The sequence below is a fragment of the Anolis sagrei genome, chromosome 4 (genome assembly GCF_037176765.1).
Source record: "Anolis sagrei isolate rAnoSag1 chromosome 4, rAnoSag1.mat, whole genome shotgun sequence".
NCBI classification, from domain to species: Eukaryota; Metazoa; Chordata; class Lepidosauria; order Squamata; family Dactyloidae; genus Anolis; species Anolis sagrei.
Window position 1 is genome coordinate 209,113,694 of NC_090024.1, and position 20,917 is coordinate 209,134,610.

The 20,917-nt window shown below is 39.2% G+C and overlaps 1 protein-coding gene across 8 annotated transcripts in view; it reads left to right on the forward strand.

Annotated features, from left to right (window-relative positions):
• Positions 1-20,917, forward strand: part of CBFA2T2 (CBFA2/RUNX1 partner transcriptional co-repressor 2) — a 102,925-nt gene that overhangs the window by 71,439 nt on the left and 10,569 nt on the right. For 5 of the 8 annotated variants that reach the window (XM_060772345.2, XM_060772346.2, XM_060772349.2 and 2 more), the window contains exons 2-7: positions 6,158-6,301; positions 7,069-7,310; positions 9,952-10,041; positions 13,133-13,314; positions 16,985-17,235; positions 17,545-17,657. In XM_060772345.2, coding sequence (XP_060628328.2) covers positions 6,158-6,301; positions 7,069-7,310; positions 9,952-10,041; positions 13,133-13,314; positions 16,985-17,235; positions 17,545-17,657 — 1,022 coding nt within the window. The remainder of the gene's footprint in view (positions 1-6,157; positions 6,302-7,068; positions 7,311-9,951; positions 10,042-13,132; positions 13,315-16,984; positions 17,236-17,544; positions 17,658-20,917) is intronic. The other 3 variants (XM_060772347.2, XM_060772351.2, XM_060772352.2) reach the window with 1 other exon arrangement.

The window sequence follows — 20,917 nt, forward strand, 5'->3', positions numbered from 1 at the left end:
TATAAAGTCTTTAAAGACCTTTATGTGGGAATTCATGTTAAAATGACATTCAGAGGCTGTGTTGAGAAGGTTAAAGCAAGAATAGCTTCAGTTTGGGAAGGAGGATGTTGGTGCACATATTATACAAAATTGAGGAAGGATGTTTGGTAAATCAGCTTGAATTCTCTGTCTCCCCAGCAGCTTATGAGATCTAGCATTCTTATTGTGAAGTACTCTGAGAACGGCACAGTCCCGTGTATTTTTTTTCTTGCATGTAAGCCCTGCCGAGTTCATTTGGACATATTCCCAGATAAATTCATTTAGGATTGTCATTGAAAATAAAAGTAAACAAGGGAGGTTCATTTGAGCCTTTCTTTGAATGGCGTGAAGAGCTGACCAAGGCGGGGACAAGTTCTGTGAGTATGTAGACTTGTATTTGGTGTTTGCCACCTTGTGTTCCTAGTTTGACCTTAGTACAGCTGTCAGATGACTGCATAGTTTAGATATTTAGCATTACAACTATTGAAGTGCATGAAATGTCATTTCATGTTGGGTGGGTGCCTGCAGAACACAAATCCTATCAAGATTACAGCAGTAGAAAGTAGTATAGTTATATTTGATGCACAAGTTTTTTGGTAGTTAACAATTGACATCTTTGTTTACACTGGATTGCATAGATATTGTGTATACGCCTTTCAAAGGTTAATAACTCCATGTCCTGCATCACCAGAGTATAAAATATGCATTCAGATGAGAAGTAACTGGCATCTTGGTGATGAGAATCCCCATAACCACCATATTTGATTTCTGAAAAATGCTATCATTAAGTTTGTTAATGAATTCCAGATTCCGATTCTGATGTCTTCTATCCAGAGTTTTGAAATCCTTCTGTTTAATGAGTAGCTTCAGATACTTTAAATGCAGGAGGAAAGGAAGATTAGAAGGCCAGTCTCTTTTCCCCCCACAGAAGCTCTTTTTAATGTTTCAGCGGAGGTGTGTACTTTTCTTAGCTCTCTTTAAATACTATTCAGAAGTGCACAAGATGCAGAGGGGCACAAAGAAAGTGCCCTTTGATAATCACAAGATGGTTATCAAATGGCACTAAATACTATTCTGAAGTACACAAGATGCAGAGAACAGGAAGCAGAGAACAGGAAGCAGGTGGGATTTCATCCCACCTGCTCGGTCAACATTTGAAGCCCTCCTAAATATTGAAACCTTATTTGTCTCTGCTATAAAGGCACCAGATCTTATCTGATCTTGGGAGCTAAGCAGGGTCATCTTTGGTTAGTACTTGGTTGGGAGATCAACAACAAATACCAGGTGCTGTAGGCTATATTTTAGAGAAAAGAACTAGCAAAATGTATCTCTTGAATGTTCCTTGCCTAAGAAAACCATATGATATTCATAGTGTCATAATAATTTGACAGGCCACGTGAAGGCACAAATAAGCATACAATGCATCACCAATGTGTCACCCAGCAAAATAATTCTGAGTAATGAGAAGCCTGTTTGATGGCTTTACACCTAAAGGCAGCCTAAAAGAAACTTTAAATAAACTTCCTAAAGGCGTTCTCAGCGACTGATGTAATTTAAGACATTTAGTGGTTTTTCAGGCAAATCAGGTGCATTGACCATTCTCTAGTGTTTTTCACATTGTATTAAAATGGAGAGTATTGTAAATGCACAACATAGAAGATGCACATATCAAGCACTTTGGAAATTCTTTCATGATGCATCAGATGATTTAGGCCCAGTAATAGTGGAAAGGTGGGAAATCCTAGCAATCAACAGGGTTTGGTTAGTAAAGTGTTCCCTCACTACTTCGCGGTTCGCTTTTCATGGACTTGCTCTTTTGTGGGGTTTTGCCTCCCCGTTTATGAATGGTTGCCGTTGCCCAGAGCGGCGTTCTAATCCTGCCTCCTGGCAACGATGGAGTGTGGAAGGGGGTTTTACCCTCCCCCTCAGGAGAGAGGCAGCCAATCCAGAGAGATTGCAAAGCAAAGCAGAGATTGCTAGCAAAAAAGAAAAAAAAAGAGGTGTGCTGTGCCTTTAAATTTCTCCTCACTTCTGCCTCAACCTTGGAATGCAATATACATATATAGCGTCCCTAGTCTGTGGATTTTCATTTTTCACGGGTGGTCCTGGAACGTAACACCTGCGATAAGTGAGGGAACACTGTATTTCTTTTTGGTGGTCTGCAGTTGTGGTTAAAACACTAATTTGCACTAGGATGCACTCTGTAAGCAAGATCAGTCTTGCCTTAAAATAGTTTAAAGATAAAAAAAATCACTTTCTAAGTCACTTAACACATGTGAAAAGGAATGATACATTTTCTTTCCAGTATTCAATTCTGTAAATCCATAGTTTTTGCTAGATTTTTTTCCTTCAAAAACCTCCATAGCAGGAAGGTCAGGCATTGAAACATATTAATGCCATAAATAATGTTTGTTCTTGATTGCTAGGGTTAACCTTTTTTCTAAAGTTTCTGCAAACTGTCTGATGAACCAGAGATTGAGCAAGTTAAAAAAAACCACAATGCTCCTGTCATTTTACAGACAATAACCCTCCTGGTGTTGTAGTGAAATGCCACCATCCTTTCACCGTAATTGTCTAACTAACAGGTTTCTCTGTTTTTATGTTTTGTGTCTGTTACATGACACAACTTTGATAAGATGCTGTTTTCACCAATACCGACACTGGAGAGAATGCCAAACAAGTTCTTGCTTGCTTTGCTATCCCTTCTGGATTTTTAAAATGAAAAAGTGAGCCAGCTCAAGGCACAGTCTGAGAGTAAATCAAAACGTGCTTTGAATTTCCACAGGAATTTCCAGGTAAAGGACAGCTGAACCTTTGTGCAGAAGTCTTCCTGTGCTACCTCTGTGTCTTGCATATTTTTACACCCTAACTTTTTTGTGTGTTCCCCATCACCACCACCTTTGAATGAACAGATTGTCAACAGAAGTTTCAAAGTGGTGTTTGTTTTGTCATGGACATTCATTGAAAACCTGGAGTTTTCTTTTATTTGACCAAGGGCCTCACCAATTCTTTAGAGCTCTTTACATGCATAATACTCAATGCTCTCAGCAGGAATTTAGACTTTGTTCAAAGGAAAATGCTCTAACTGTATTGCTCATTCACATGTTTGTGGTTTTGACTTTTGCAAATTTGATTTTTCATAAATTTTATATAAATATTCTTTCTAGGAATCTCTTGGATCTCCAGTGCAATTCTTTGGTCATCTTTATTCACTTTCTCACTTTATTTTCATTTTTCTGCATCCCTAACCCCAACAAATGTGAAGGGCTAACTGAGATGGTGATACCCAGGTGTTCTTGGGTCTCTGTCCAAAGCTTGGAAATGTTGCATTTTACATTTTTGAAGTTCTGGAAGTTGTAATTTACAAAAATCATTTTCTTGGGTTATGTTGCAATCTCTTTCTTCTGAAGCTGGGTTGATAACATCAAAAATAGGGCCTCGTTCTTGAGCCATTTCTTTTGAACCTCTAGAAACAGAATAGTAAAAGGTGTTATCTTCTTGTGTAGTTGCATCTTTAGGGATTGGTGTGATCAGTATTAGTCCCCACTACTGACATTCTGCTCCAGAGTTCATGAATATTTCCACCTCATTTTTATTGGTATCTTAGGAATAGCGTTTTTATGTTGAAAATTCAATAGTTTCCGCTTTACATGAGTTGAAGGATCGAAGTGGTGCCACATATAGTGCAGGTGTTCTTTCCAATTCAAGACCTTTGAGCTCCTATTGTTACAGAAATATTCTTTAAAGGGTAGAAACTGATGATTAGAAATTGACTTCTAAATAAAGTATACTTCTATTATATCAAATGTGATAGTTTATCCCCAACCAAGTTAACTTAATTTTCTTTAAAAAAATCATTGAGTCTAAATTTGGAAAAGGTTCTAATATTGCAGAGGAAATGAAATGCTTTTCAAGACTCGTGAATTATACTTACCTTGTTAGAATACCAAATTCGATTTACATTTAGGGGAGAGAGTTGCAATGAATGTAAAAGAATTTAAATGGAAACAGGACAAAACGTCCAGTGAAATCCTCCATAGTTTCTGCCCTTAAAGTGTCATGGCCAGTGAAGTCCAAATCTTGGAAGCTGAAAAATTCCAGTGTTCTGAAATGGCCCTCAATCTATCTTAAAAATTTCCTGCTAATTGTTGGTATATTAAAATGACATTGATGGGGCTATGTTATCCTGCTCTGCCTCTGTATCTAATAATTTCAGGTGTACAATCAGCCCTCCATACTTGGGGGTTTAACTTTTGCAGTTTCACTCATTCACCAATATTATTAATATGCTCTCTGTTGAACGTTTACCATAGTTGTGCTGGAGGACCTAGCGATTCCCAGAGACAACACCTGCCTGGAAACTCTAGGTCAGTGGTTCTCAACCTGTGGGTCCCCAGGTATTTTGCCCTACAACTCCCAGAAATCTCAGCCAGTTTACCAGCTGTTGGGATTTCTGGGAGTTGAAGGCCAAAACATCTGGGGACCCACAGGGTGAGAACCACTGCTCTGGGTCCTCTAGCACAACTATGTGGTCTTTTGTGGTTTCCCCCTTCTCACGGGTTCTGCGCCCCAAGCCCCAGAAAATATGGAGGACTGACTACCACTTCTTTTTAACTTTAAAATTCTGTTTACTCTCTGCATAAATTTCTGTAGCCCATTTTCATTTTAAAAAGCCACTTCAGCTAGTAGCTGTCACCACCATCTCACAGTAGTGAATCCTGAAAGTTAATTATGTATTCTGTAAGTTAATTATGACACATTGAAGTTACATGATAACTCTACTGCTAGTGTGCATTGAATGGAATGCAGATTTGAACATCAGCCAACACAAAGCAGCAGCAAAACTCCAGTGTGCCAAGTTGGGGGTTGGGAGAGAGCTTTTTTTCTGTATGCTTATTGAGTAAGTAACGGCTTCTTTGTGTATACTAATAGAGGCTGCAATTTCCAGTGCTAGAAAAATGTAATCAAGTCTCCCATTGTACCCAATTTGTTTTCATAGTCTGTCATTGTTCTCATAGTTACCCTTCACATTCTTGTATAGATGGCTATTTTGGTATTCTGCGGAAATGTAGATGCTGCTTATTTTTGACTGGAGAGAGCATGTGGAGTTTTCCACCTACCTTCTGAGCAGGCTTTTCAGCATGCCTGCTGGTGAGCTGTGCTGAATCCCAGGATTATGCCAACTGCTGAAGGTTGCTTGCAACGCATCTGACTGCAGAGCAGACCTCCTCTGGGCCTATTGGCGCCCATCGCTGAACAAGCAGGTGGTCTGAAGTGAGGGCTCCCTTTGGGCTTTCACACTCTGTGCACAACATGCAAAAGTGAAAGACAACTGTCAGTTCCTTCCATCCCTACTTGTCTCCCCCTTAACAAAAGGAGTACGGCTGTGGGGTGGAAGATGGAACACAGATGGATCTGTTGGAAACCTGTCAATATGTTTAGGAAGGAAATGCTAAGTATCAGTCCCAGGTTGCTCATGAAATAATCAAATGAGACAAGTGCCCGTTTATTTATTCAATAAATAGGCAGTCCCTGTGGTGCATATGTGCTACAAAGTGTGCTACAAAGTGTATATTTTAGGCTGCAAACTTACAAAAAGGTAACCTTCCAGCCCATTGTGCAGTTCTACAAAAAATGTCCCCAAATACAGAAGAAGCCAATAGACTGAAACTCCTTCTTCATTTTAGTAAAATATTTCTCTAAAGAACCAGAAACCACCTCTAATTTACACAGCTCCGTTTATGATACTCTTGCTTTTTATTTTCATTGTTAAAGATGAAATTACAAGAAATCTCTTTTATGTTATTTCCTCATGCAAACAAAATTTGGAAGTAAATTTATGTCATTGGTAGTTATTCTGTTCCAACTTAATTATTTCTTTGCACCTTCCCTTCAAATTGGTACCTCCTTCCTCCCTCCACATCTTTCCCAAGTTTTTAAAACTTTGCACATGAGATTCTTTAAAGTATTATGATGTTAAATGCTTTGAGTACTCTGAAACATTATGTAATGGCTAAAACCATCATTTATTTCTTTTCTCTGTATTTTTGCTTTCTCTCAGCATTGTATTTGTTTTACTGAGAGTCCTTGTTGCATACATGGCTTTCTAAAATGCTTACTTTTGCTTTTCCCTTTTCAGTTGCTAGTGAGAAGAGGGTGGCAGTAATGCCAGGATCCCCCGTGGAAGTCAAAATACAGTCAAGAACTTCTCCTTCCAGCATGCCACCACTGCCACCTGTCAACCCTGGAGGACCTCGGCCTGTCTCCTTTACCCCAGCAGCATGTAAGGCAGTGGCAACTTTAGACTTGCTCTGAACAAGCATTTTACTTTATTTTGTCATATCTATTGGTTCTCTTCGTTATGATTTTGAATGGGTCGGCATTGGATCTTTCATTCTAATGCAGACAATATAAAAGAGAGGAATAAGTGAATTGATAACATTATTGCCTGATGAATTCCCCTTTTATTTTAATAAGAGAGAAGTTAGGGAAAACTTTGCTTATATTTAGATGTTTAAAAAGGAATCGATCTATTAGCCATACAGAAGTTTTTATAGTACCTCAGTATCCATGGGAGATACATTCCCAGATTTCCTGTGGATATGCAAAACCACAGATGATGATGATGATGATGATGATGATGATGATGATGACGACAAGAACAACAACAACAATTGCATTTCTTACCTGCCTCTCCTTGTGGCTCAAGGCAGGTTACAACAGCACTAAAAACACATCTTCCTTTAGAAACGTTTAGAAATGTTTCTACAAATACTAGCCAACCTTGTTGAAGTGAATGACCTCTGCCCCCCCCCCCCCCAAAAAAAGAAAAATCAGAGTCATGCTGGAATACCTAGAAAATACCCATAGAGATAGACATGGATAAACGAAACTTCAGATATCTGTCCTACAGATTCTGCATTGTCCAACAGTTTTTTCTACTCAGTATTTTTAAGGAATGGTGGTTGGTGATAGTTTTACGATGACCTTAAGTAGCCAGATTTTAAATATCTCACATCTTCCTTTTTTTAATCTCTTCCTGGCCCGTAGTACCCAATGGGATGAACCATTCTCCCCCAACACTGAATGGGGCACCGTCACCACCTCAGAGGTTCAGCAATGGGCCTGCCTCCTCATCTTCATCTTCTCTGACCAATCAGCAGCTCCCCGCTACCTGTGGGGCTCGACAGCTCAGCAAATTGAAGCGCTTCCTTACCACCCTCCAACAGTTTGGCAACGACATTTCACCAGAGATTGGAGAGAAAGTCCGAACCCTTGTTTTGGCATTAGTGGTGAGTGTTGATAGGTTGAAAGCAGCAAAGAAATGAGAAATAGAGGCTCTTTCCGTTGATTGCTGGAACATCTCACAGTGTTCGGAATTTTTCGTCATAATGGTGTTATACCAGGCATAGGCAAACTTTTGCCTTGTGGCTGCATTGTGGATCTGACTAGAAGGGAGGCTGGCTGGGCACACAGTGGGTGGGATGGGCCCAGGAGGCAGAAGGCCTGGGAGAGGGATCCTCAGGTTGTCCTCTTGGCATAAAAAGCAGGGATGCTCACCCCATCCTTATGCCGGGAAGAAAATGAGACATGGAGCAACTGCCCCAGCCCTTCTCCTCAATCTTTGGGCTGTCTTTTCAGCATTATGCTGGGAGGAGGGCAAGACAGTTGACATTTGAGAGTGCTCCGGAGGGTGTGCCTTCCTCAAGCTGTCCTCCTGGCATAAGTGAAGGGCCACTCGCATCATCCTTACGCTGGGAAGAGAGCGAGACATGCAGTAACTGAGAGTGCTCTAGAGAGCTCTCAGCTACTGTGTGCCTTCCTCTCCCGTCCTTTCTGCGGGCATAAGATGTCACGGACCACCACATCATTAATTTAAAGTAGTAAGAAAACAGAGTTCAGCCAGGGAAAATGAGGAGGACTAAGGTAAGCACCTAGGCTCCTTGCAGTCCCTGTGCCTTAGTTTGCCTGTGGCTGTATTATACAGTAGCTTATTTACATTCTTCTGGAAGTCAGCTATGAATCTTTTTGGAGAAACTATTATGTCATAAGCACCAGAAGAATGATGTTTTAATTATTTTCTCATGTTCAATTGCATTCTGTGAAATTTTTCAAAACATCCTGGCTGAACTCTGTTTTCTTACTGCTTTAAATTAATTTTAAATTTCTTCTGAAAACTGTTTTACTAAAAGTATGTCTGTATGGTGATTGGGAAAAACATCAAATTCTGGCTCACTTCTGACAAGCTCAGTCATATCCTAAAACAGGGTAGAAGCAGCTTTGGAAGATAAAGTATCTTTTTAAAAAAGCATTTTGTTTAACTAATAAAAATGTGACCTCCAGCTTCAGTGTGTATTTTGGTGTATGTAAAATATGTTTTAAATGAGAAATATTACAAATTTACAAATAGCATGTCAGCCTGTGAGCTTTCAGAAAAGAATGCATACATTATAAATCATGCCAGATCAATCTTAACATCCTTTTTTGAAAAAGTTTCTAGTATATTAGGTGATAGGAAAGCTATATTCATGTCCTGATTTTGAGTATTTCATAGAGTTATTTATGATGTCTTTGTTGGCATGCAGGTCAAAATGGGCTACATAGTAACAGCTAGGTGAATTTGCAGTTGCTTGAACAGCCAGAATCAATTTAAAGTTCTTCTGTGTAAAAGTGGAGAAGGGTCTCAAGTGGTAGTTGTAGAACTCTGTCTGAGAACTTGTGCTGGTCAGCATTTTAATAATTGATTAAGTGGAGATTATGTAGGGAATTCTTTTCACATTTTCAAAGATAGGCAGTCGCCAAGTTACAGGCAAGATAGGTTCTGTAGGTTTGTTCTTAAACTGAATTTGCATGTAAGCCAGAACAGGTACATTTTTAAAGTGTAACTCCAGCCAAAAATATTGTGGTTTTTTTAAAGTTTTAGATAGCACAAGGAAGTTTAACACTCTTGTGGTGTTTGGTTTGCTGTCTGTACTTCTGTTCAGAAGATTTCATTTCACTTTCTGTCCCTGTGATAATTGGATTTTGAAATAATTGGTTTGTTGTAGAAACAGAGATTGGTGGTAAAGCTTCAGTGGAGACACCTTTTCTGCATAATAACTCTTTCAGGAGTGAATTTCCTTCCTAGGGGTAGATTTCTTTCACCTCCTCTTGTCTTACCCTTGTTCTTAACTATGAGTAGTTCGTAAGTCAAATGTTGTATAACTCGAGACCGCCTGCTATGAAGCTTGGCAGGAAAGCTAGTATCATGACAGGCAGAAAGCAAGACTCTCACCTATAGTTCCAGTCTGGAACACAGAGCTAAAGTCAACAAGATGAGCTTCAGCAGGTATAAATGTGGGTACAAGAAATCATGGGCACATTAATTGGGAAAGATCTTGTTTGGCACAATTGCATGTAAAAAGTATGTAGGAATAAAAGATCAGAAGCTGTATTTGTGCATGCAGCTGCTAAAACAATCTCAAACTGTGCTTAGAGAACCATATTAGGATAGGTCATAGTTCCATTCTATTTTGTGCTAGTCGTTTGGACTACTGTGTTCAATTCTGGATGGCAGTTTTAAATAGTCTAACAAAATGGAGTGTCTCTGGAGAAGGCTGTTTAATCTTCTACAGTCAAACATGCCCATTTCCCCCCTACCATCCCTCACAGGACTTGCTTTCAAGACTCCTCAACATTTGGTTGTTTTTTGTATCTCAATCTGTTTAAATTAGAATATTCTGTTAGAGCTGGTGTGATTTGTGATCCACAGTATGTTTTAGATACATGTGGAATGGAACTGAATAGCTAACTGGATGCTACAAATGATTAATTAGTTCTCCCTCAGTAAATGCAAAGCCAGCTTCTAAAGCAAACAGTGTGCAGGAAGGGAGAGCTAGTAAAATTAATTAAATCCCAATTAATCCCTTCTTCTTCTTTTTTTTTTTTTTACAGAATTCTACAGTGACAATAGAGGAGTTTCACTGCAAACTTCAAGAGGCCACTAATTTTCCTCTTCGTCCATTTGTGATTCCATTCTTGAAGGTGATTAGTTCATACTTTGTAACCGCTACCCTTTTTGTAAGCTTTACCAAAGGATGATTATTTAGTCCTACAATATTCAGAATATCCAGCATCTGCACTTGTGTAGGCAGTTTTCATTTGAATTGCAAGTCAGGGCTACCATACTGTTAGATGGCTGCCTCGGGCAACATGCTTTTCCTCTTATCAGTAGGCAGCAGATAATTAGTAAGCAATTTATGATATTTAGAGCCCTAAGGAGGTTGCGGAGGTACTTATAAGGTTTTATGCCTCAGGTGACAAAATATAACTTGGTTGTTTTTTACTATTGTATATAAAAAAACAGAAATAGCAGTGTGATCTATGAATAAAAGCAGATTTGGATAATACCACAGATGCCACAAAAATGTTCCTTGGAATATTTCAGCCATTTTTCAGCTTTCGGTTTCTGTCTTGAGACTGAAGTCCAAGTACTGAACTTATGGCCACAACACCTGACCTGATTCTTTAATTTTACTGTCTCTTCTCGTTCCAATTTTTCGCAACATCTGTTCTGATGAAGAGCTTTGAAGAACTTTAACGATCACCGCTGTTAATCTTGAATTGAGGGAGGGTGGGTTCACTACTTAGCCTCAGACAGCAAAATGTCTTCTTGGACCAGATTTGTTCCAAGTACAGGAGTAGACTAATGTCAGCAGGGCTTTAGCCGGGGGGGGGGGGAGGGGTTAAGGGTCCTCACCCCCCCCCCAAAGGTTCTAACACCCCCCCCCCAAACCTGGTTTACTCAAGAATTTTAACTAGTTAACCAAGCTATGAGTAAATCAGGTTTCTTTTTTAACCTGACACATTTCAGGGCAGGGTCAAACTTTTAACACCCACCCATCCCTGGCTATGGCCCTGACTATCAGCCCTCCATATCCACGGATTCAACCATGCACAGCTTGAAAATGTTAAAAGTACATTCCAAAAGCCAAACCTTTATTTTGCCATTTTACATAAGGGCAGGTCCCATTATATTTAGTGGGACTTGAGTGGCTGTGGGTTTTGATATCTTGGGGAAGTGGGGGGGGGGAGGGTGGGCTGGAACCAAATCCCAGCAGATCCCAAGGGCCCATTGTACATACCTTTTGCTGTGCTGTAATGCTTTTCTCATACACAAGAAACTTCTTCAGAAGGCTTCCACTTTTTGCCCAGTCATTGTTTTGAAAGGGGATTCAAGACTTATAAACTATTTTATTTATAGATTTCCTGAATTAAAGCACATATGGCTTAAATTATTTAAATTCTAATATTTGATAATGTTGTTAGGCCAAGTTTATTCTAAGGTAGATTGTTTCCCCAACCAAATACTTTGCAGATTTGGAAATTGCATGCCTTGACTAGCAAACACAGCAGATAATGTTTCACCTTATGTATCCTGAAGACCTAAAGGTTGGTGGTTCGAATCTGTGAGATGGGGTAAACTCCCATCTGTCAGCCCCAGCTTCCCATGCAGGACATGAGAGAAGACTCCCACAGGATGGTAACACATCCAGGCATCCCCTGGGCAATGCCTCTGCAGACAGCCATTCTGCAATTTCTCAGAAACGACTTGCAGTTTCTCAAGTTGCTCTTGACACAACAAAAATATATATAAATATAAAGTGTATTCTCAATTCGCTTCTTACACAATACAAAATAGAGCAATTTTAAGTTGAAGCTGAAGAATGTTGTAGATTTGTGTAGATGCCTGAAAGAGTCTCACTTTAATTTGTGATGCTACTATATTGGTGGCATACTATATTGGTGGCGTGCTTTGGTCCCAGTGCACGTCTACTGAATTTCAAGGCAGCAGTATTTCCTTATTGCTTTAAGCAAGATTTAAACTTGGCTTTTGCGAAAATAAATAATAAATATAATCATGAAAAATACCTAAGAATTTCTTAAACAACAATAATGCAAGAAATTGTCACACCTTTAATTGGGTTGCATTTTATTAAAATTCCAAGGCTGTGAGATTCTATTAGGAAGGGTCTGGATGTTGGAGGGAAGGTCTTCTACAAGAATCAAGAATAGCTGCTGAGGAATTATTTTTTTTCTATCTTCCCAAATACAGCCTTCCTCCCAGCAAACTCTGTTTAGTGGATTATGTACTTGCTCCTTGCCTGCAGCATGTGTACAACAGGAGCAACTTTCCTATTTTGATTACTTTGACAAAATGGCAAGGCCAAGCGAGAGGAGTTTCCTCCTGTTTCACAGATTGTTTGCCCTGGAGTGCCAATTTGACCGAAGGTTTTTCTGGTGTTTTTTCATTAGCTAGTCCCTTCTCCAAAAATACAATGTTACTGTTTTAATGATAGATTGGCCTTTGAACTCAATCATTCCCACAATAGCCAAAGCCATACAGCAGAAACAGAAATCCAATAATAAGTTACTTTAAAAGGTAACACGACACTGCTCCACACTTTAAGAACATTATTTTATGCCCCAGGCCCTTTTAGGTCTGTTTTCTTCTTTTCTTTTCTTTTTTGATCCACTTGTCTCTCTTATGTGGAACTACTGGACTGTGTATCTCTTCTGTGAATATTTTTCATGTAGAAGGAAGCAGGTAAAGGAAACCATACTAACTTGCAGTATTCTGGGATCTTTGTCAAAACCACTAATGTCATGCTCGGGAGTAGGGTGCTAGTGATTCTAGTGATTCCACTACATTTTGCTTTGTTTGCTCTTGAAGCTTCCAATTGCTTGATTGTTGTGTTGTAGAAGGCTTTCATGGCTGGAATCACTGGTTACTGTGAGATTTCTAGGCTGTATGACCATATTCCAGAAGCATTATCTCCTGACGTTTTGCCCACATCTATGGCAGGCATCCTCAGAGGTGTTGAGACCTCACTACCTCTGAGGATAACTGCCATAATTGTGCATGAAATGTCAGGAGAGAATGCTTCTGGAATATGGCCATACAGCCAGGAAAACTCACAGTAACCCACTGCTTGAATTTTGGTTGGGAGAGGGATCTTGGACTAGAGAAAAAAAATGGCAATTGCATTTCTGCCATAGGAGATTAAATGAAAAACAGTAATAGACCTTCTGCAGTTTCTAGATTTATATGGCAACTGATAACTTTCCTTTGCAGGCCAACCTTCCACTTCTGCAAAGGGAGCTACTGCATTGTGCTCGGGCAGCCAAACAGACCCCTTCTCAGTACCTAGCCCAGCATGAACACATCCTTCTGAATACAAACACTGCCTCCCCAGCTGATTCTTCAGAGCTGCTGATGGAAGTGAACGGGAATGGAAAGAGGCATAGTCCAGACAGGTAGCAAAAGCTTTCTTCCAAAGTGCATTGCCATTTGTAAAAGATGTCTGTGGGACTCCTTCTGCCAGTCTTCCCCATGTAATAGCTTGACAGATGTGTTGAGCTATAATTCTCATCAGCTCTATCATGGCTTAGTCATGATGGGAGACATAGCCCAGCACACCTGGAGTTCCCTAAGTCTTCTATGAGAAAATAGATCATGGTCTGTCATAAAACTTGTGATCTCTGCAAGTGTTTGGGGTTTTAGTTTTTGTGATACTTTCCCACGTATTTTTGACACACTGGAGACCCAATTTCTCAGTTTCCTTTTTTTCAGAACAGAGATACAATGGAGGGAAGAATTAGGATCATGTAAACCAGGGTTCTCAACCTTTGGGTCCCCAGGTGTTTTGGTCTACAACTCCCAGAAATCCCAGCAATTTGTCAGCTGTTAGGATTTTTGGGAGTTGAAGGCCAAAACATCTGGGTCCCCACAGGTTTAGAGCCACTGATGTAAACAAAGGTGTTGCATTTGCATCAAGATCGATTTGAGTTGGAAATAAGGATTTGATGGCAAAAGATAGGTCAAATTAGAGATGTCAACTTGTTATATTGAATTCATTGTTTTGAGAGCTAGTGTGGAGTAATGGTTAAGTGTTGGAATACAACTATGGGAGAACAGTGACCTTGGGCAAGTCTCTCTGCATCAGAGGAAGGCAATGGCAAGTCTTGCTGAGAAAACCTTATGAGAGGTTCATCTTAAGGTTAACCTAAGTTGTAAATTATTTGAAGACATACAGCAGCAACCGTTCTGTTTCTCATTTGTAACCAAGTCATAGAATCTTATTTAATCCTAGTGTATATATGCATCTGAGTTGAATTAACACAGATACGTTTCTCTGAATTCCTTAACAAATATTTAGCCCCCTACAGGAAGCTTAGAGCACAACCCTTTTTATCTCTGAGTAATTCTCACAGGAAATTTGGTTGGTTATTTTTGGGATGAGTTAAGGTACATCTGAAGGAGCATATTAGGAATAGGGAGACAATACTATAATGCTGTTCAGCATTGCATTGATTTACCCCTAAGTCAATAGATGTTTCACTTTTTGGCTAAGTAATTGTGTCCTCTCCCTGAAATTAATGTTTTTCACATTCCCTGTTTTTTTTTTAATGAGATCAGTCCAGAGAGTTCAGAAAAAAAATGGTGATTGACAGAAGATACTACACTTTGAGAATAGAATAATAAAAAGTGCATGATTTGGGACAGATGAGGGGACATATTATTTTGCAAAGTACATAACTAAAATGTAGGCTTTGCTATTCAAAGTACAGCTTTTGCTGTCTCTGTGATACTAGATTAAATAATTTTTAAAGGGATTAGATAATGATACAGACTTTAAACCATGATTGATTTTACTTATTGTGTATCTATATCATTTGACCTTTCTTTTGCCATCAAATCCTTATATCTAACTCAAATCAATTTTCAAATCCTGTCTTGATAGCATACAAAGTATAAGAAAAGCAAAGTATAAAAAAAGCAATAAATCAATTAATAAATCAAATGTTAAAACAATGACTCAAGAAGCTAAACTAATATCAGCAACAAATGGGAACGTTTAAAGTTTGAGAGAGCACAAAGAGCCCCATCGCCCTAGTAAAACTCAAGCGTAAAAAGAACTGAGTTTCAAAATCATGTGTGAATACAAATGTCCCTGTCTGGTGCCAAACCAACATGAAAATAGGCACATAGCAAGGCTTTCTTTCGGCTGTATTTCATGTTTTAGGTTTTAGGTGCACAGTGGAGAAGGACCTCTTTTCATAATCTCAGGTAGGTGCATATCAGAAGAGGACAGCTTACATAAGGCAGGTACAAGCCATGGAGCAGAGCATTCAAGGCCAAAATTAGCAGTGTAAAACTAGATTACACTGGTGAAGATGGTGAAGTACTGGTGTACTGTACTCCAGCCTGGTCATGCAGTCACACTCTGTAGTGTTTGGAGTTTCTTGGCTCTTTTCAATGGCAGCCTCATCTACAACCTATTGAGGTAATTTAAAAGAGGGGGATACTATGGCATGGAGCAGTCCAATGATATTTTTGCCTGCTGGATTCCCAGAAGTATCTGGCTGAACACTGTGGACCAAGCTAATCATGATGCAAAACATGTCTGGGTTTGTTTCTGTTTCTGACCTTAATAGTAGGATTGGAGAGGAGTTGTTTTTCACTCATGCCACCACAACATTAGGGAGGAGAGTTTCATTCTAGAAGATGTCATTGGTACTGCTGTTTGCCCTAATTCGGTGCCAAGTTAAAACTAAAACATCACTAAAACTTTTGGAGACAATTGACCGTACATTGATTGGATTGTGCATTTCACCTTTAGGGTATTTGTTGTTGTTATTGTGTGTTTCCAAGTCATTTCCGGCATACAGCAACCCTAAGATGAACCTATCATGGGGTTTCAGCATGATTTTTTCAGAAGGAAATTGCTTTTGCCTTCCTCTGAGGCTGAAACAGTGAGATATCCCAAAGTGGGCTTTTATGGCAGACTGGAGATTTGAACCCTGGTCCTTGGAGTCATTGTCCAACATTAAAACCACTACACCATGCTATCCCTCATATAGTAAGTGTGTGAGTATATGTGCCTTGAAATCTTCCTTTGATTTATACTGACTCCATTAATTTTCCTAGGCCCCTTCCACACAGCTGAATAAAATCCCACATTTTCTGCATCAAACTGTAATATATGGCAGTGTGGACTCAGATAACTCAGTTCAAAGCAAATATTGTGGGATTTTCTGCCTTGATATTCTGAGTTACATGGCTGTGTGGAAGGGCCCTTAGAGTTTTCTTAGAAAAGGAATACTCAAAGGGGCTTTTGCCATATATGATGCCTTACATTATTTTCTACTGCTCTATAGCATTTTGCACAAATTTAATTTCTTTAGATCTGTTTAATTTCCTGTATCCCTGTAGCCTGAGGGTTTTTTAAAAAAAAAACACACATAGAATATGGTATATATAAATAACTCCTTCCTTATCTGGCAATTAAATAAGTGAAAGCTCTCCTTCTCCAATGTCACTACAAGTAGAGCATGCCTTATCTGTAAATTTAAAATCCTCCCAGGTGGTCTACATGAGTGGCTGAGTTAGTGACACCTTTACTTTCTGATTGCCCAATGTATGCATATTAAAACATTGTATAACATTACTTTAGGGTTATAAGTATGAGGTGTATGTGAAACAGAAATGCATTCCCCATTTAGACTTTGGCTCATCTTCAAAATAACACTCTCTCTCTACACACACACACACACACACTGTAGAATACAGATATTTTTTAAAAGGCCAAAATCCAAAACACTCTGACCCCAAGCATTTCAGATTGGGGATATTTAACATGTATTGGCTTTTTAAATAGTTGCTGGCAGAGGAGGAATAGATTTTGAGACCTATTGGACCATATAAACCCATCAGAGCTCATCTTTTGTTTCTAGCTAGATGCCTGAGATTGCATTTTACTTATTTTTCTTTCCAGGGAGTTCACTTTTATAACTCTGTTTTGTGCTATGCACAAAACACACCCAAATAGTGCTTCTCTCGGATGGCTCAAGATTCCTTTCCTCGGATTCTCCCATTTGCTTTCTCACCCCTAACAGCAGCCTCCCTTTCTTGACTCGCTTACAGGAGGGAAGAAAACAGCTTTGAGAGAGAACCGCTCCCATCAGAGCCTCCTGCTAAGAGGGTGTGCACCATTAGCCCAGCACCACGCCACAGTCCAGCTCTGATGTTGCCCGTCATAAATCCAGCTGGGCAGTTCCATCCTACTCCACCCCCTCTCCAGCATTACACCCTGGAAGACATTGCAACATCCCATTTGTACAGAGACCCAAGCAAGATGTTAGAGCATAGAGAACTGAGAGATCGACATAGTATAGGTAAGGAGAACGCTTTCTGTCATATCCCTGCTTGTACAGTTCCAATTGCATTGCCTTGGCCATAACCATTATCAACTCCCCTATTTGAAATGTAGTCTGAGAATCTCAGGAGGTCAAATTCTACCTCAAAGTAGTGTTTTCTGTTCTTGTATAAAGACATCAAGTTCCACCATATACACCCTGAACTCCTTATTGATCTTGCAAATCCTTTGGGGTCTTGTCCAGAAATAATAGTTTAGTAGACCTTGTATTATATCAGCTTGTGGATATACTTCTCTAACTGTACCATTTTCCTCACCATGCCTTCAGGATTAAATGGCGGTTATCAAGATGAACTTGTGGATCATCGTTTAACAGAGAGAGAGTGGGCTGATGAATGGAAGCATCTTGACCATGTAAGAAACTGCAGGAAGTATGTCTTGGTACGCTGCATCGTAGACATCCATATGTTTGCTACCATAAATTCCAATATGGACAGCTTTCATAGAGAACTGGATAAATTCACAGAGGCTAAGTCTATTTGTGGCTCCTGGTCACAATGGATAATTCCTCCATGAAAAGATGTTGTGTTCTCATTTATATCACTTGCTGGGAAACGTAAATGGAAGGGTGCTGTTGCACTCATACCCTGCTTCTGGACTTCCTATGAGTAACCAATTATCCAATATGTGAACCAACTGCTAGATAAGATACACCTTTGATTTGATTTAGCTTGGCTCTTCTTATGTTTTCTCCCCATAAATTGAGACAAAACAAAAGTATGTGTGCTCACAAACCAAGTAGACCTAATATAATGTTTATATGATCGTTAGTCTGGAAAGGCTGTATTATAGTGGCTGATATTTACCCCCAGACATCCTAGATGAATTTTCCAATAGCAATTTGTAAAATGCTTACATTCCTTGGAGAACCATTGCTGGTCAAATTAGGCAACATGGGCTAAATGAAGTAGATCAATAACACAGCCCAACCAAAGAAAAAAAATTCTTGGTGTCTTGGTTTTTAAAACTGTGCCTGGGGTTATTTGGGGCTCTGATTCAGAAAATTGCATTTAATATAGACCATATCAGCTTTAGATTCTTAGATACTGTTATCATGATTTTCCATGGGTGAGCAGATGGTGACTGGTATGTGGCGTATGTTCTGTATCTCAGAAACTGGAGCTGATAGAGAAGAAACTGATGCAATTTCTGGAATCAGCAGGTCAAATATACACAGAAACAGGGCTAACATTTGAGGCACCAAAATGTGTGTTTGCCAGTGATCTGATTGGTAGAAGGAATCATCATCATCATCACCATCACCATCATCATCTTTATTTATAGGCCACCCTGTCTCCCCGAGGGGATTCAGGGTGGCTTCCAAGCAAAAAGGCAAACATTCAATGCCTTGCTATCCAAAGTGATTTTCTATACAAGATTTGCAGACTGTTTGTCTTTAACAGGGTTGAATTTCACATAGAGGTAAACTGTTACTTTGAAACCCCCAGTAAAATGTAATTTTAAAGATTATACTACGATCCCCATGATTGCATCCTATAAAGAGCTGCTGGGAAGCACACAGTTAAGTTAGCATTTCTGTATCCAACCAAGACTCATATTTCGTTCTTACAGTTGGCAAGAACTGCAAGGGAAAAGAGTCTCAAAGGCTAAGATTTTGCCAAGTAATAAGCTTTGAAAATGCTTTGCTACTGGTAGGTAGAAATTGCAAGCCAAAATCAGAGTGCTATTCTAACACTGTTTATAAATAGCTGATGAAATATTTTCTATAGGCCCTATTCAATAAACATACCTCACATGCAGAAACATGTGACCAATAATGAGATTACATGTGCCATCTCATATGGACATTGTTCACTTGTAAGCACAGTATTGTGCCCCTTTCTGCTGTTCTGTTTTCTGGACCAAATCCGTAATGTGAACATTCCCAGATTTCATTAGCAAAAGTATTTGGAGCTGTACAAGAATTCAAAAGAAAAATGCCTAAATCTGTACTGTGGAAAATTAAAACGGAAATCTTGTTGTGCACCCAAAATCCATCTTATCCATATATTCAGCTTTTTATACAATATAAACACTTATACTAGTTTAAGCTGCTGTTCTTTTTAAACTGAAGGTCAAAGCCAGCTTTTGAAATGTATTTTTAGTGCTCTCTATAGTCTGGGTTGTTGTAGATTTTTCGGGCTCTATGGCCATGTTCTAGAGCAGGGGTCCTCAAACTTTTTAAACAGAGGGCCAGGTCACAGTCCCTCAAACTGTTGGAGGGCCGGATTATAATTTGAAAAAAAACATGAATGAATTCCTATGCGCTCTGCACATATCTTATTTGTAGTGCAAAAAAAAGCACTTAAAAACAATACAATAATTAAAATTAAGAACAATTTTTTAAAATATAAATTTATTAGTATTTCAAGATGGATGGCATCCTTGAAGTGACTGGATTGACCTTGAAGGAGCTGGGGGTGGTGACGGACGGCAGGGAGCTCTGGCGTGGACTGGTCTATGAGGTCACGAAGAGTCAGAAATGACTGAACAAATGAACAACAACGAAGTATTTCAATGGGAAGTGTGTGCCTGCTTTTGGCTGATGAGATAGGATTGTTGTTGTTGTTGTTGTTGTTGTTGTTGTGTGCTTTCAAGTCATTTCAGACTTAGGTTGACTCTGAGCGAGGGCCAGGTAAATGACCTTGGAGGGCCGTATCCGGCCCCCGGGCCTTAGTTTGAGACCTCACAACCTCTGAGAATGCCTGCCATAGATGCAAGCGAAACATCAGGAGAGAATGCTTCTAGAACATGGCCATACAGGCCGAAAAACCTACAACAACCCAGTGATTCTGGCCATGAAAGCCTTTGACAATACATTCTCTATAGTCTATTTCCATGTACATGCAGCCTGGAATCCATTCCAGTTTGTCCATATAAGAGGAGTGCCTGGAATTAATGCAAAAAGTTTCCACAATGAATAGGCCAACAATGAACAAAGTTTTATATGTCACCGTTTTTGAAAACTGGATATTTCTTTCATCTTGGCACTCTCATTTTTGACATCATTTACTCATATATTGTAAATCTGAAGTAGTATCAAGGTGGTAATACCACTTGGCATTCGGCAAACTACTTCACATAGAAAACTCTGCATGTGACAATTTTCCACAGACAATTGTGTTGGAAGAGTCCACATATTGTTTTATTGAAAATTTATAAATCGTTGGTAATCTGTGAATATGTCCTGAACAACACATGGTATAGGTCTTACTAGGCTTTATGGTTTTGGATGATAGATGTTTTTAAATTTTTCTATTCGAAAATGTAAAAAGTTCTTCATGTTCCAAATTAGCACATACTTGGATACAACCCTTTCCCACAATGCGAGTTTTTTTGTTTGTAAGCTGTTATCATTTTTTCTAAGGGAACATTCAATAATAATGATGATGATGATGATGATGATGATAATAATCATCATCATCATAATCATCATCATCTTTATAGACTACCCTATTTCCCCAAAGGGAGTCATATATGGCAAACATTCAATGCCAGGAAAAAGACATAATAACAAATTACATCAAAGCAATGCACATAAAAGAAAATAGAACAGCTATTACTATAAACTTAGCACCAAATAGAAAGTAGCCAAAAATATAAAACTTGACAACCCTAGCAAACATAATCACATAGTATGT